Here is a 15,412-nt window from a genome sequence, read left to right on the forward strand (position 1 = left end):
AAAGAGGTTATTCTCAGTCCGAAGTTTAAAAAAAAGTATATTGGATAAATTAAATGAAAACCAGTTTTCTCTGCGTTCCTTTGCAGTTCTGAGGATTCTTTAAGGCTGTATCAGCATGGGTTCTCTTAAGTGTCAAGGATCTAGTGAATATGCATGGGACAAAAAGACTGGAAGTATGCTAAACAGTGATTATCTCTGAATATAGGATTTGGGATGTTTTTCATATCTATATGAAGTTTTTTATATTTAAAGTAAATAGTATTTAGGCAGAAAAAAGCAGTAAACAATAATCAGGGTAAATTTAACGATGATTCTTGACAGTGAATTTTTTTTTTAAATTTGTATAACTGAACAGGAAAAATCACCATTTTTATCATCTTGGTTTGACCTGGCTCTTGTTTTCAATGTTAACAGAAGCCATGCAGTGACACCCGCTAAGACTTGTTGGTAGCCATGTCGGAGCCCCACAGGGTCCAGTTCACCTCTCTCCCAGGTTCTTTGAATCCTGCGTTTTTGAAGAAATCCCGGAAAGAGGAAGTTGGGGGAGCAGAGCAGCATCAGGACTCGGAGCCAGCCGCGGCTGCTGTTCGAATCACACTCACCCTCTTTGAGCCGGATCACAAACGTTGCCCAGAGTTCTTCTACCCAGAGCTGGTGAAGAACTTACGAGGGAAGGTGAAAGGACTTCAGCCCGCAGACAAGGTACACTGTGGCCCCAACTCGCTCTGCAGATCTAATGCTCAGGGTAGTGTGTGTCAGTAGGGCTCCGGAGGGTGGAAGCAGCATAGAGAGGCTTTGGCCTCCCCAACAAAGCAAGCTCATGGTCTGCCAGTTTTGCCTCTGGAGGGAAGGGTTAGAATTCTTTCTAGAATCATTTTCCTCATTTATGCTAGAGAAAATGTGTGGCACAGCCAAGGCTAATTTGTATTATGGCTAATTAACACAAATAAACACCAGATTTTTTCATGCCAAAGCTATAAATGTTGCATCTTAGTGTGACCAGCCCCTGCCTTTTCCAGACCTGGAATTTCATGCTGGGCATTTCTCTTTTCCAAGGGAATCTCATTGTGCCTAATACAAGGGCAGACAAAAAAAGACACAGATTGCTCATCTCTCTAAGCACAGTAATATTCTGGATAGTTTCTTTACTTGGATGGATAGAAACCTATTTTTGTGGGTTTTGTCATGTATAGTGTGGAAGGAATAATATAATAAGCCCCCATGTACCCATTACCCAGCTTTAGTTATTACTGATGTTTTGGCAATTCATTAACATTGTACAGTTTTTTTTAATAAACTTTGAATTATGTGCATAATGAAAGTGCACATGTGATAAATACACAACTTGATGGACTTTCCACAAACACTCCTGTAACCTGCACCTAAATTACAAAATGCAACATTTTTGGGGCTAATAGAAACCCCCCTTCTTCCCTCCCAGAATATTACCTCAGCCCTCAAGCCCTCAAAACTGTCCTGATTTCTAATAGCTGAGATCAGTTTTGCATGTTTCTGTATTTCATGTCAGTGGAACCGTGCAGTTTGAGTAGGAGCTGGGTCAGGAGCATTTATTTTAAGCACCTACTGTAAGCCTGTGTGCTCTGCCAGCCTCTGCGGGAAAGGTGAGCAGGGTCCTGGGCTGGCGGCGTTCCCGTCTCTAGACTGGCTCCAGGGACGTGGGGGTTGGGCGGGCATGGCTCACAGTGTCTATCAGGTTGAAGAGATGATGCAGGTGCCTGACTCCTCCACACCATGTTCCTTCAGTCTGACCTGTGGTTGTGCTCTTTGGGGTGTCTTTGGTCCGAAGGACTATCCACTTTTTTAGATAAAAATGTGTTTCCTTAATAAAGATCTGATTGAATGAATGAAAGCCATTTCAGTCTGTGCCAGGTTGTATGAGGGCCAGTGGGTAGACTGAGAAAAAGTAACTTCATGTCCATTCATCAACTCTTCTCCAAAGTAGGAACAGTATCCTCTTCCTTGAGAGGAAGAGAAAGTAGCAGGAATTGGTTAAAGTATTTATTTATGGGCTCATACTAAATCAGTAGGTCAACTGCGATCAGAACTCCAGTGCTCTGATTTCACCTTTTGTGGGGTTCAGATGCCCTCCTCAATTGCAGAAAAACGCGTGGAACTTACACAGAGAGCTTCAGGTCCGATTTCAGGGGATTCGCTTCTGGCTTCAGGTTCAGAACTCCTAATGACCCTGTCTGCTCTGCAGTGTTCAAAGCACGGTGTAATCTGACACACTTATGCTAACTCACTTAACACGTGTGTCTTAGAGTGTGAAGGCGCTGTGCTGGAATGCTGAGGACTGAGTAAAGGTGGGGAGGCTGCCGTCCCAGCCTCAGAGGGACTTTGCGCTCTCGTAGATGCTTTAGGAGGATTACACCTACACAAGTCACAGGAGTCACAGTGTGGTACTTGTTAAGTCTGGTACAGATGCAGGCCCTGAAGGGCTTGGACAGAGAAGAGCTTACATTCCAGATGCTGTATTCAGACAGAGGCAGACCTTCATGCATTCAGGAAATCGTGGATGATTGCTGTTTGCAGGTCGTTAAGGAGTAAACATTAAATCCAGTGCTGCTCCAGATGAGTGGGGTTTCTTAAAATTATTTGAACCACTTAGGTTATATGTGATCATTGTAGAAAAAGTAAAAGTCCAGTCTTAGTGTTTTTGGACTCCAAAGTCTTCAGTGTATTTGATACAGAAGTCTTTTATTGAAATTAAGATTCCTTGCCATGGAAGCTTAAGGTCCAACTCTGGAAAATTTGAGGAAAAATAGAAAGGTTTATGGAGTACAAACTTTGGAAGACTACTTGAAAATATCTGGGGATAGTATTGAGATTGGGAGGGAAGGGAGATTATTGATCCTTCAAGATAGGCTTCCAAGGAAAAGTAATGGCACAAACTTGGGTTTGACTATTGATAGCACTGAGAGAAGAGTAAGTTCATACCACTCTTCTAACCGGTAAGATTGAATAGCTGTCAGGAGCTTGTTCTGTGCTCAGTGGGTTCTTAACCTTTCTGAGCCACTGGTTGCTTTGCAAGTCTGGTTGAAGCCTTTGGACCTTTTCTTAGAATAATGTTTTTAAATGCACAAAATAATTTTTAGTATTACAGAGGAAACCAGTTATATTGGAACACAGATTTACATGGGGGTGAGCATCCCCAACTAAACTCCTTTTGCCATATTTGGAGCACTATAGGACCTAGTACTTCAGTGGGCGATTGTAGGTATTTAATCAAGTTCTCATTGGAAGAGACCCTAATGCTGGGAAGGATTGGGGGCAGGAGAAGGGGATGACAGAGGATGAGATGGCTGGATGGCATCACCAAACTCGATGGACATGGGTTTGGGTAGACTCCGGGAGTTGGTGATGGACAGGGAGACCTGGTGTGCTGTGATTCATGGGGTCACAAAGAGTCAGACGTGACTATAACTGAGCGACTGAACTGAAATGAACTGAATCAAGTTCTGTTGAGTCTCATGAATTGAAATTTTGCTTTCTTAAACAAGTAAGGTAAACACGGATGGGAAGGTAATATGTATTTTACCTTGTCTTTTCTGAAAAAGTTGCTTTTATTATATAGTTTATCGGTGTGGAATCAATGAAGGTACAATGAATAGCTTTGTGGGAATTTTTTTGTGACTTATTTTTGTGGAATGGTCTCTTTACAGAAGAAAGATCTCTTGGATCCTTTCAATGATGAAGAAAAGGAAAGGCATAAAGTGGAGGCCCTTGCTAGGAAATTTGAAGAAAAATATGTAAGATTTCTCTCTTGGGCAACAGAACAACCTTGTCGGGTGGGAGAGGTTTTCAGACATTTTCATATTCCTTTAGTGGTTTATCTAATCAACACTAATGTGAAACGAATACAGAGCTTGGAGAGAGCAGAATGAAGTTATTAAACAAATGCATTAAGGTGCAGAAAGTGCATATGGCAGGAACACATGTGGAGCTAAATGGATGAATAAACATAAGGAGGCTTTTACTCTTAGAATTTGTCCTGAAAATAAATGTTTTGATGCAAGGCATGTGAGGCCATTTAGTTCTTTCTTCAGTCTTAGGCCACTTTACGCATTTACAAATCTGTCCTATTTTGAAAGGTCTTTAGGGAACACGGTTTTGGGGGATGTGTGATAGAGACTGGTCCAGTGTTTTATAACCCTTAGTCATTAGCTGTTGGAGTTCAAGGCAACAATTAATTCTATGTATTAAAAACAAAGAAGTCCTGTGACCCTGGGCCTAAAAATTTGTTTAAAGTTTAGATCTTGTGTTGTATGTTCCTTTCACAAGTATAAAAACAAGCATGTGATCTATTTTAAATTTTAGGGTGGAAAGAAACGTAGAAAAGACCGAATACAGGACTTGATTGATATGGGTTATGGTTATGATGAATCCGATTCCTTCATTGATAACTCTGAGGCGGTGAGTACTTAAGGACGCCAGGACCGCGGCCCCCAGGCACCTACTGACTGGAGCTGGGGGTGGAGTCAGTGGGTGTGCCCTTTCAGTGGAAAGAGCTGCTCTGAAGGGAGCCGAGTGACGCCTTAATCTGGGCCTTGGTTCCCTCTCTGAATATGGTGATCAGACCTGTGCAGAACGCCTCCTAACTTGGACCTTGGTGACTGACCTGAAGCATGCCTTAGTATGTCGTCTGAAGTGTGACAGAGGGACAGGGTCACATCCGTTCTGTCAGGATGCACTCTGCACCTGTGGACATAGCACTGACCTCGGAGCTGACCCAAGTTTGTTTTCCCCCTTCAGTACGATGAGCTTGTTCCTGCTTCTTTGACTACAAAGTATGGAGGATTTTACATTAACTCGGGAACCCTGCAGTTTAGACAAGCGTCAGAATCTGAGGATGACTTCATTAAGGAAAAGAAGAAAAAATCTCCCAAGGTTAGAACATTGCTCGCCTTTGGATTTCAGAAGTGCCTTTTGACGTGACCTTATGAGATCAGTAGGTGACTTGCCCGAATCTGGGCCGGTGTAGGATGGCTCAGGAGAGTGGCGGAGAGGCACCAGCTGTGCCAAGGCTGGCGGTTCCCTTCTCACACGTGTGCCATGACCCCGGAGGCTCAGTCATTGTGTCCATGCCTGTGTCCCAGCAGGCTCGGCGGGGACTCGCTCCTCGAGGTGGCCCCAGGGCGGGGACGAGGGCAGTGATGGGTGTGGAGTGAGGGAAGTGTGCACCAGCTTACTGTGTCTCTTCTGTGGACATTAGAGGACTTCGGTTCCCAGGACTGTCACCCCAACGAAAATAAGCCCTAAGATAAGCTTATTTTGAAAGCTGTCTATCTCTGCCTGGGTGTTTAAAATGCGAGGTGGGCCCCCAGAAATGGTCCAGGCTGCAGAAGGGCCTCTGTTGCCTCTGGCCCGAGTTTCCTAGGAGCCGCTGTCAGTGGGAATGCTGTCCTGACCTGCGGGTCTGTGGTCCAAGGACTGAGCTGAAACCGTGTGTTCGTGGAGGAAGTAAGACAGCTCTCAGGATGTACCCTGGGCGGAGAAGGCCAGTGCTGCGTAGTGCACTTGCTCCCAGAGCTGGGGAGCCGTGTAACTGTGCCTTGTCTTTAATTCTCAGAAGCGGAAGTTGAAGGAAGGTGGTGAGAAGATAAAGAAGAAGAAAAAAGATGACACTTATGACAAGGAGAAGAAATCGAAAAAGTCCAAGTTTTCCAAAGCCGGGTGAGAGGCAGCAGCTTCTTTGCTAGGAGGACTCTGCACCGTCAGGGCCGCCGAGCCATGCGCCCTCCTCCTCACAGCCTCCCGGGGGCCACGCGGCCTCGTCGGGGCTCTCACGTCCCTGTGTGTCGGCATCAGAGTGCGCTCTGTCCCGCTGTCCTTGTTGGCGGGTCTCTCTGTCACTGTGTGACTGCTGACGTCTCCTGTCCTCCTGAGCACCCTTCTCTGCCCCCGTTCTCCTGTCTCTGTCCCCTTTGTCTTCTTTGGTCCTGCTTCCTCAGCCTCACTTGGTCTCATCCCAGCTGCCCTCCAAGTTGCTGCTGCTCCTGCTTTCTCCCTTTAAATGTCTTTCTTGCCCCTCCTGTTTTTGCAACCTTTTATTTCAGCCTGGCAGTGGTTTTAAAAAACCTATCGGATGTTTAGCATTTTGTGTTACTGTTTTGCTAACCTGTATTCAGTCTCAAGCTTTGGTCCCAGCAAGGAGGAGCTCCATGTGCCAAGAGGAGGGAGGAGGAGTGACGGGGTGGACTTGTGGCTGAGGTTCCCGGAGACCATTGTGCTGGGAGCGGGGCTGAAGCCCCTCTGGAAATTTCCCTTGCGAGGGGTCCTGCAATCTTAGTAACCGACTTCTCCCTTTTACTTGCAGCTTTACAGCCCTCAATGCCAGTAAGGAGAAGAAGAAAAAGAAGTATTCTGGGGCTTTGAGTGTTAAAGAGATGCTGAAGAAATTCCAAAAGGAGAAAGAGGCTCAGAGAAAGAGGGACGAAGAGCATAAGCCCATAGCGGTGTCGTCAGCGGAAGCTCAGGGCTTGCGGGAATTGGAAGGTGCCTCCGACCCTTTGCTCTCGCTCTTCGGCTCCACCTCTGACAACGACTTGCTACAGGCGGCCACCGCCATGGACTCGCTGACGGATTTGGACTTGGAGCAGCTGCTCAGTGAGTCTCCAGACGGAAGCCCCTTCCGCGATATGGATGATGAAAGCGATTCCCTTGGGGTGGGACTGGACCAGGAATTCAGGCAGCCCTCTTCCCTTCCCGAAGGCCTGCCTGCACCCCTGGAGAAGCGCGTTAAGGAGCTGGCTCAGGTATGGTGACATGGAGTGGCTGGGCTCTCCTGGAAGCGATCGGGCGGATCATTGCTGGTCCCGAACCCCCCACAGCTCATGGCCCAGGGCAACCCTTAGTCACGGCGCTTCCAGTGTGTGCTTTTCTGGGCTTTCTTCCCATCCCAAGCAAGAGCACAGGGTCAGCTCTGCCTGTCCTTTTGTGATTCCTTCACGTCTGGAAAATCTGCTTTCTTCTGGAGAGATTTTTCTCTCCTCCTCTGTGCCTGTCAGTATCTTTCCTTTTGTGTGACAGACACTCATGTTGGCAGCAGGCAGCTGAGGCAGAGATCCATCTCTTTAGTAATCTGAAGGTTTTGAACATTCACAGAAGTTTGCAGACGTGTTGAGTGTGGGGCATATGCCTAGTTGCCACTGGGTTTATTGTTAGGTAGTGATTATAGGAATCTGGAATTCTGATAAGTAAGAAGGGCTGAACCGTAAGTGCTGTCCATGCCCCATGTTAAAAACAGTAACAGTCTTTGGAAAATAGTGGACATTCCTCCTGTTTTCCCCCTGGGGATGGGGAGTTGACCTAGTACTAGAGCACTAAGGACTGTAAATTCCGTGATCCATGAATACTGATGATAAGCCAAGCACAGGTCATTAGTTGTAGTGTATTTTAGTTAAAATACCATTTCACCTTGGACATCATGACTTATGACAACCCTGGGGGCACTTATACTCTATAGCTTAAGTTTTAAACCAGGGACTCTCAGTGTTTCAGAATCTCTTGTGTATACTAGTCCTCATATACACTAGGACCAGGGCAGGATAAAATGTGAACCACTTCTGCAAATGATTTTCTCACTTGCAAAAAATACTTGAACACGGCATGCGAAATACTTCAGATGTCTTATTCGGAGCTTTGTTCATCCTTGTGGAATGTGTACAGTGTTGTTTGAGTGTACCCATTTAAATGAATTATGCCCTGTCAGGATTCAGGGTCTGTGCTTGCTCTCAGAATACATGTTAAAAAAAAATTACCCCTTCTTTTCAGTCTTCTGGTTTGTAATCAGATTATCCCGTAGCTTCTGAAAGCCTTGAGTCAAGTCAGATGTGTGTGGCAGAGGCCAGTCATTCTTTAGAGAAAAGTTAAAAGTGGCTCTGGGATGCGTCCCTGCTTCCACCGAGGGTGGTAACTGAGACTCATAATTGCGTTTTCTTGGGAAGGATGGACAAGTCTGGTGGAAACAAAGTGGCTTCATGTGGAACAGCGTTGGGTCGTGATTTGAGAAAACCTTACTTTCTGGAGTCCATCAGGTGGACATTGAGCAGGCTGTCCTTCCTCAGGAATTGCCAAGTCTCCGTTATCTCTCAGGCATGATGGAGAGAGGGGTCAGGGGCCCATAGGTAAGGTAGGCTCAGGCCCTGGTGAGGAGGTGGTGATGAGACGTTACTGTACTGGCTTGAACGTATATTCACGTGTGAAACTGTTACTTCAGTCATCACCTGGCCCTTCTATGCCAGCATTAAGAAACTTGGGAAACTGCCACTTTGAAAACTATTTTCAACTCACTTTCTTTTCTAGCCTCTGTATATATGTTTTTATGCAGTTGTAATTATAGTTGTGAATAATTGTTTTCTGCTCTTTTCACTTAATAAATATTATTCTAAAGCCCTCATTATTTTTAATGATTGCATGACAAAGAAGGCTTGTTTTAGAAAGTTACTTAATGCCACCCTAAAGGCTCCCCAGCGCTGGGGGCACTTGGAGCCTTCTGCACATGGGCGTAGGTGCTCTATCCCCAGGCCCGACTGTGAGAGTCTGCTGGCAGAGTGTCCTCCCAGGGAAAGATGCCTGTGTACACAAAAGTTACACAAATTTTCAAAAGTCACGTGTGGATCTTTGGATCATTAATAAGAAGCCCTGTCCTAGATCTTGAATTGGACATTATTTTTTTTTTTAATTTAAATTAAACTTGATATATATCACTAACATTGACAGTGTTTATGTGTTTCTCACTTTATTTTTCACTCCCTTCTTTTTCTTTTTTTCCCCCTTGCTTTGTTTTTGTGATTGTTGAGATTTTAAATCTCGGCCCTAGAGGGCATAGTCTCTACTGTGTCTGAACCCACCCTACCCCACCGCACAGACATGGTGGCTTTCGGGGCTGCGTTCAGCTGGTGAGATGGCCGGGCGTTGGGACAGCCAGGACCACAGGGCCTCTCCTCCCGTTTCTCATTCTGGGCAGGACAGTCTCAGGGTACTATCTCAAGAGGGTGAAGGTGGAAGCCATAAGACCCTCATGATCTAGCCTTCGAGGTAGTATGCACTGTATCCCTTCTGCCACACTGTATTGGGAAAGCAGGTCACCAGCTAGAGGACCCCTCCCATGGGGACAGCCTGCCCTGGGAGGGGAGGAGTCCGTGGTCCTGCTTGCAGTCCCCCATGGTGCTGAAGCAGATTCTAACGTGATGTGCGTCAGTCTCCCAGGGAAAAATATTTTGCTGTTGGAAGCGAAAATAAGATTTGTCTTCTGACTAAATGTTATTCTTAAAACTTCAAAAAATACATTTGAAAATTTACATATGTGAAAGAGATATTCTGAGAGGGAGCACTCCAGCACTGTTGCTGTTTTCTCCTGTTAGCTCACTTTCCACTTCTTACTCCCATGTGCTATGATATTTATGGGCCCCAGGGACCCCAGTGGTTTGACCTGACAGCCTTGCCCCTGTCTGTCTTCTCCTAATATGTGTTGGTTGTGTCCTTTGTCTTGGTGGTTGGAAAGTTGAGATAACGTTGCCCCTTGATAGGTAACTGTCTTGATAAGAGTTTGGCAGCTACTTACCCTGCTTCGTGCAGATGACCCATGTCTGTTTCCTCTCATTTAAGCGTAAAATGGAAAGGATAGTGATCCTAAAAATAGAAAAGAAACGGAGACACATGTTGCCCACCCTTCTACCTGCTCACTGCTTACCCCCCTGTACAGTTAGAACCCTTGCATTGCCAAACTAGAGAGACACAGATTCAAGGAGAGTAAGATAGAAAAAAAACTTTGAGACCTCCCTCGTGGTCCAGTGGTTAAGACTTTGCACTTCCAATACAGGGGGCACAGGTTTGATCCCTGGTCGGGGAACTAAAACCCTGCATGCCTTATGGTGCAGCCTAAAAACAAACAAACCAATTTGGTCTTTGTAAAGAAAATCATGTCAGATTTCACTCTATTCAGCAAAAGCAGGTACGGTATATAAAGTTGTGATCTAGGTGCTGAAAGGCTAGAAGTGGCTTTTCTTATAATGAATAAAGAGCTCATTAAAAGGCTATTGGAACTACTGTAAATCAGCACGATCTGGCTGTCTGGTTTTATTTCATTTCCTAGCTAGTCTTCTTAGGAGTGATTGATTTAACTGATTCATACAATGCCTCCAGCAAGGGTGTTTCTCATTAGGGTTGAGGGATCTCAGTTCTTCTTGGCAAACGATATCAACTACATAGTCAGTGGCTCATTTATTTAGATTTATTTAAAAATGCAGCCCTTGACTACTTCAGCATAAAGCCAGATCCTCAGAGATACTGTTCTGCATGATTCAGAAGGCATCAGGAAAAAAAAAATTATATAGCCAGAAAGCTTCTGAAATGGCTAACATCTAAAAATTTGATTAGAATTCCCTTGCGGCTCAGTGGTTAGGACTACTTGCTTTCACTGTCAGGGGCCTGGGTTCAGTCCCTGGTCAGGGAACTAGGATCCCACCAGTCCCACAGTGTGGCCAAAAAACAAACAAAAATTGGAAGCCTGAGGTGGTGTTGGGTCTGACAAACAGACATTTGAAGTGCATGTTAATTAGGTTGGATTACTGTAAAGGTGCTTCTGCATCTTATAACTAGCAGTGTGCTAAGTCCCCTCAGTCGTGTCTGACTCTCTGCGGCCCGATGTACAGCACCCATGGACTGTAACCTGCCAGGCTCCTCTGTCCATGTGATTCTCCAGGCAAGAACACTGGGGTGGGTTGTTGTGCCCTCCTCCAGGGGATTTTCCTGACCCAAGGATCGAACCCATGTCTCTCACATCTCCCGCATTGGCAGGTGGGTTCTTTACCCCTGGCGCCACCTGAGAAGCCCTATAACCAGCAGTCTCTAAGTTAAAAGAATGACTCCGTTTTGTTTTCTCTCAAACTGAAATCACAATCCTAGTACGTTAAAGGTGCCACCGGGGAATTCCAAACTTTGTGACAGCATAAGACATAACGGGTGACGTTAGTGACGCCCTCTCTTCCTTCCCTTTCTGCCAGCCATCTCCGGCCTCTGCCCCTCCCCTAGCCGAGCTAAATAAATTTTTTCATATCCTCTGCAAGTTTTGTCTGGTACTGAGCTTTTCTTCGTCTTGGTTTTCATCCTTGCGGTGATAATCTGTTCATTTGTGTGTTCATTCATTGCCCACTCAGCTGACGTTTATTCAGTAGCTGTTAGGTGATGGGCCGCTGTAGGAAACATGTTGATGAGTAAGATTCAGTTCACATTCTCCATGAGCTTCTTGTATAAACAGACTGGTAGCCATGTAAAGAATGGGCTGTGGGACAGAGCAGGGTGAAATAAGCTGTCATGATTGGATGGCCAACAGGATGGCCCAGTGGACCACCAGACTTGAGGAGGGGAAAGAGGGGCTCTTGGGGGTCCATAGGGAAAGGACTGGAAGCAGCAAGCTTGGCCAGCCTCTCGGATGACGTGGCCTTCTGGTAAGCCAGGGCCCAGGGCTGAGAACAGGCAACGTGTTGAATAACAGGGACTCCTGGTATATGGTGGGAGGTGGGGGCTGGAGAGGATTGTGAGGCCAGGTCCTAGAGAGCCCTGACTGCCAGGTGGAGGAGTTTGGGTTTGATTCTAGGCTTGGGAAGGCCTCCTGAAGAGTTCTAAAGAAAAGTGAGAGGACTTAAGAAGGGTGAGGTGCTGTTGTTAGAAGTAGGACTTGGGAGAAAGAGCAGAAAGGAGTGGGTTAGATTTTGGACAAGTTGATTTGTATACTCCAGGGTCATTCATTCAGGGAGATAATTGACAGTTCTGGTCCAGAGCTAAGGATAGAGGTTTAGGTTTGTGTTTGTTATTTTGTGCATATGTGTTATATTGAAGCTGAGGGGGAGATACTGTTGGGTGAAGAGGTCTCTCGATGGAACTTGGGCGTGCGCCTGCAGCTAAGAGCTAGTGGAGGAGACAGATTAGAGCTAGGAAGTCAGGACAGGACCCAGAGGATGTGGTGAGGGGAAGGCCAGTGGGGCTAGAGAAAGGTAGGTGTTCCCAAAGTTTGATCAGGATTGATCACTTCACTGTAGACAGTCACCTTCTTGTCTCTGTTTACCATCATTATTATATGTCAAGCCTGATGTTTTATTTTGCCCAAAGCCTTTGGACCAGGGAGCTTCCTTGGTGGCTCAGACAGTAAAGGATCTGCCTGTGATGCAGGAGACCCAGGTTCGATCCCTGGGTCGGGAAGACCCCCTGGAGAAGGGATGGCAGCCCACTCCAGTATTCTTGCCTGGAGAATCCCATGGACAGAGGAGCTGGGTGGGCTGCAGTCCAGGGGGTCACAAAGAGTCAGACAGGACTGAGCAACTGACTTTGAACCAGGAACCTCTTGGGTGTAGGTCAGTGGTTCTCGATCCTCTACATGCTCGTCACCAGAGTTATTTTAAAGAGTTCTAATCCTGGGGCCTGTTGTAAGGGACACAGGCCTTCCCGGGAGATTCCGGTGGGATGCATCTAGGATGCGGAAGGCTGCCAGCTATACGCAGCCAAGTAAAGAACCCCTGGCCCAGACCTCTGCATGCTGCGTTCCTCGCTTGTGCTTTTGGTGGCCTGGCCGCCGCCTGGGATGACTTCAGGGGCCTCCAGGGTGGCCAGCCAGGGTCTTGTCAACTGTGTGCTCGTGGGAAGCACAGCACCATAGCAGCCTGCTATATCTGTGTTAGTAGGTAGTCAGGTGGGTTAGTCATTCCAGTGGTCTGAGTAATAAATAGAGTTTGTGATAACATACCCTAAATAGATTATGAATTTTCAAAGAATTATGGTTTTTAAATGCTGAAGCAGCACATTATCATTGTTACTAATATTATTTTGGTGAATAAAGGCCTTCAAATATTGCAGGTTTGTTAAAGTTCTTGATTGTTTTGTGCTGTAGATGGTATGGAAAACACAACTCGCCGTTTAGATGATAGAGTGCCGGGCAGAGGAGCTCGCTCGCTGGCTGAATCAGATTCACGAGTCCCTTGACTCTGATTTTCTTCACATAAGACTCAACCCTCTTACATGACTGTTGTGTCAAGTCCTGGGAAGAATGGACTGTCTGTCCGTAGATGCTGCAGCAGCCTGTGAAGAGAGCTGGATGCGCCACTTTTGGAGCATGCAGTGGTCATAGGTGAACTTAGTCTGGATTAGGATTGAGCGGGGCAGGGCTCGGCGCGAGGGTTTTGTCATCTGGCGTTGTCTAGGCCTGTGGGTGAGTGCGGGCGGTGCAGGGCAAGGGTGCTAACGCCTGTTCCTGTCTGCCGTGAACCAGGCTGCCAGAGCTGTGGAGGGAGAGAGCAGACAGAAGTTCTTCACCCAGGATATTAATGGCATCCTCCTAGAGTGAGTATCTTTTGTTTCTTTGCATCTGCTGTTACCATGCAGGGGTTTTGCAGGCCTGGGGAAGTGGGAGTACAATTGAGGGAAAAGAAAGCCCTGATGAGATTTTTAAAAATTGGTTTCTATTGCTTTATTGTGGTTTTTTATAATAGAAGTCAGGGGCGGGGACATCAGATGTTTATCTCTAGGAACTGCTAGACCATCCTAACCTGAGGCAGCAGACGTTGGGACTCCATGTGTCTTCGTCACGGCATGCTGGGGAGGGTGTTGTGCCGCCTGTGAGGCGAGAGCAGGGAGCAGGCACCGCCTGCCCGTCTCTGAGGAGAGGGAGCGACGGCTCAGTGCAGGCCCGGGCCCTGCCCTCGGGGAGCTCCTCGGTGAGCCTGGTCGCTCTCCTGGTCGCACTTGTGTTCTGAGGCCGGTGCTCACCCTCCCACTCCCCATCTCACACACACGAGCCTCTGGGACACCCTACTGTATGAATTGGATTAAAAAGCAAAAAAAGCCAAAACCCGCACATACAAATCCAAGCCAGACTCTTTGTATCTGGCCCACCAGGTTTGCCAGTTTCTCTCCTGGTTGTATTGTGTACCAGAGGAAGCTGACTACGCAACCGCTGAGGGTTTTGCATGTGTGAAACCAGTGGTCCAGACCAGGGAATATTCTAGCAAAGCACCTTGTCTGGCCAGGACAGAGGGAGATTGGCCGTTGGGGTCAGGGAGCACCTGAGGGTCTGCTCAGGTGAGGGGTCTGTGCCTGGGACTGTGCCAGGTCCAGAGAGCTCAAGGGCTGGAAGGCAGACTGCGTTCTGCTCACCTCAGTAGGGATGCTGCAGGCATGAGGATTTCCTTGACCACGGAGTCAGGGACAGAACTTGGAACTATAGGGGAAAAAAAGGGAAGCTCTGCTGGAAACTGTTTCCTGTCAATCCCAAGTAACTTGATTACTTCCCAGCTTGAAAGCATTTATGCTTTCTTTGTTTATGAAACTTAGAACTTCAGAGCTTATACTCTTGGAGACTCAGTTTTCTTGACACCTTTGACTCAGTCTTGTCTTTGACCTGAGAACCTTGGTGCACTCTGCCTAGCCAAGTTCATCGGGTTTGTTGTGCTGGCCGCTCCGTGATGCTGTGTGACTGGCGAGATAAGGCTTGGCCCACTCTTGGCCAATGAGAGGCAGATGAGAGGTGCTGCGGTGGGTAACTCTGCTCTGTTCTTCAGCATAGAAGCGCAGACCCGGGAGCTGAGCAGCCAGACCCGTTCTGGAGTGTATGCCTACCTTGCTTCCTTCCTGCCCTGCAGCAAAGACACCTTGGTCAAGCGTGCCCGAAAACTGCACCTGTGTGAGCAGGTGGGTGACCTTGCAGTGGAGCCCTGTGGCTTCGGGGCCCAGTGGGGAGGGTGATCGCATGCTCACAGGTGCCATAGCTGCTGCTGCACTGCCTCCGTGTGGTTGGTTATGCTTAGAGTGTGTCCTCAGTGTAAAAAGTGACGTGTAAACCAGACTCATGACTGGTCTTGCTCTTAGCAGGGTGGGCGTCTGAAGGAGCCGCTCCAGAAACTTAAGGAAGCCATTGGCAGGGCCATGCCGGAGCAGATGGCCAAGTACCAGGACGAGTGCCAGGCCCACACACAAGCCAAGGTTGCCAAGTAAGTGTGTCCCCTCGCTGCCTTCAGCATCCTCATCTCTTCTGAGAAGTCCTGGGGGGTGGTGGGGGACGGTGGGCAGGAGGAAGCGGGTCTGTGGTGACCTTGGGGTCCCGCCTAATCCTTCCCACTCTCTAGGATGCTGGAAGAGGAGAAGGACAAGGAGCAGAGAGAACGGGTCTGTTCTGATGAGGAGGAAGATGAGGAGAAGGGGGGCCGGAGGATAATGGGACCCCGGAAGAAGTTCCAGTGGAGTGATGAAATCAGGTGTGCCCAAACTGGGACCTTGCCTCAGTGGAGGGTTTGTGGGGCCAGTGTCTGAGCGTGTTCCTGTGTTTCTAATGAAGGTTAGAATCTTTTTCTTTAATTAGGGCTGCTGAAAGCACATGATTGAAACCTTGAAGAAGCATTTG

At 47.4% G+C, this 15,412-nt stretch overlaps 1 protein-coding gene across 2 annotated transcripts in view; it reads left to right on the forward strand.

Annotated features, from left to right (window-relative positions):
- The window catches only part of UBN1 (ubinuclein 1), a 32,688-nt gene that overhangs the window by 4,179 nt on the left and 13,097 nt on the right, over window positions 1–15,412 (forward strand). The window contains exons 2-11 of one of the 2 annotated variants that reach the window (XM_043914236.1): window positions 415–702; window positions 3,684–3,770; window positions 4,339–4,434; window positions 4,774–4,908; window positions 5,591–5,694; window positions 6,338–6,776; window positions 13,286–13,356; window positions 14,574–14,703; window positions 14,881–15,002; window positions 15,138–15,266. In XM_043914236.1, coding sequence (XP_043770171.1) covers window positions 454–702; window positions 3,684–3,770; window positions 4,339–4,434; window positions 4,774–4,908; window positions 5,591–5,694; window positions 6,338–6,776; window positions 13,286–13,356; window positions 14,574–14,703; window positions 14,881–15,002; window positions 15,138–15,266 — 1,562 coding nt within the window. In that variant the 5' untranslated portion in view covers window positions 415–453. The remainder of the gene's footprint in view (window positions 1–414; window positions 703–3,683; window positions 3,771–4,338; window positions 4,435–4,773; window positions 4,909–5,590; window positions 5,695–6,337; window positions 6,777–13,285; window positions 13,357–14,573; window positions 14,704–14,880; window positions 15,003–15,137; window positions 15,267–15,412) is intronic. The other variant, XM_043914237.1, reaches the window with a different exon arrangement.

This window comes from Cervus elaphus, chromosome 10 (genome assembly GCF_910594005.1).
Source record: "Cervus elaphus chromosome 10, mCerEla1.1, whole genome shotgun sequence".
NCBI lineage: Eukaryota > Metazoa > Chordata > Mammalia > Artiodactyla > Cervidae > Cervus > Cervus elaphus.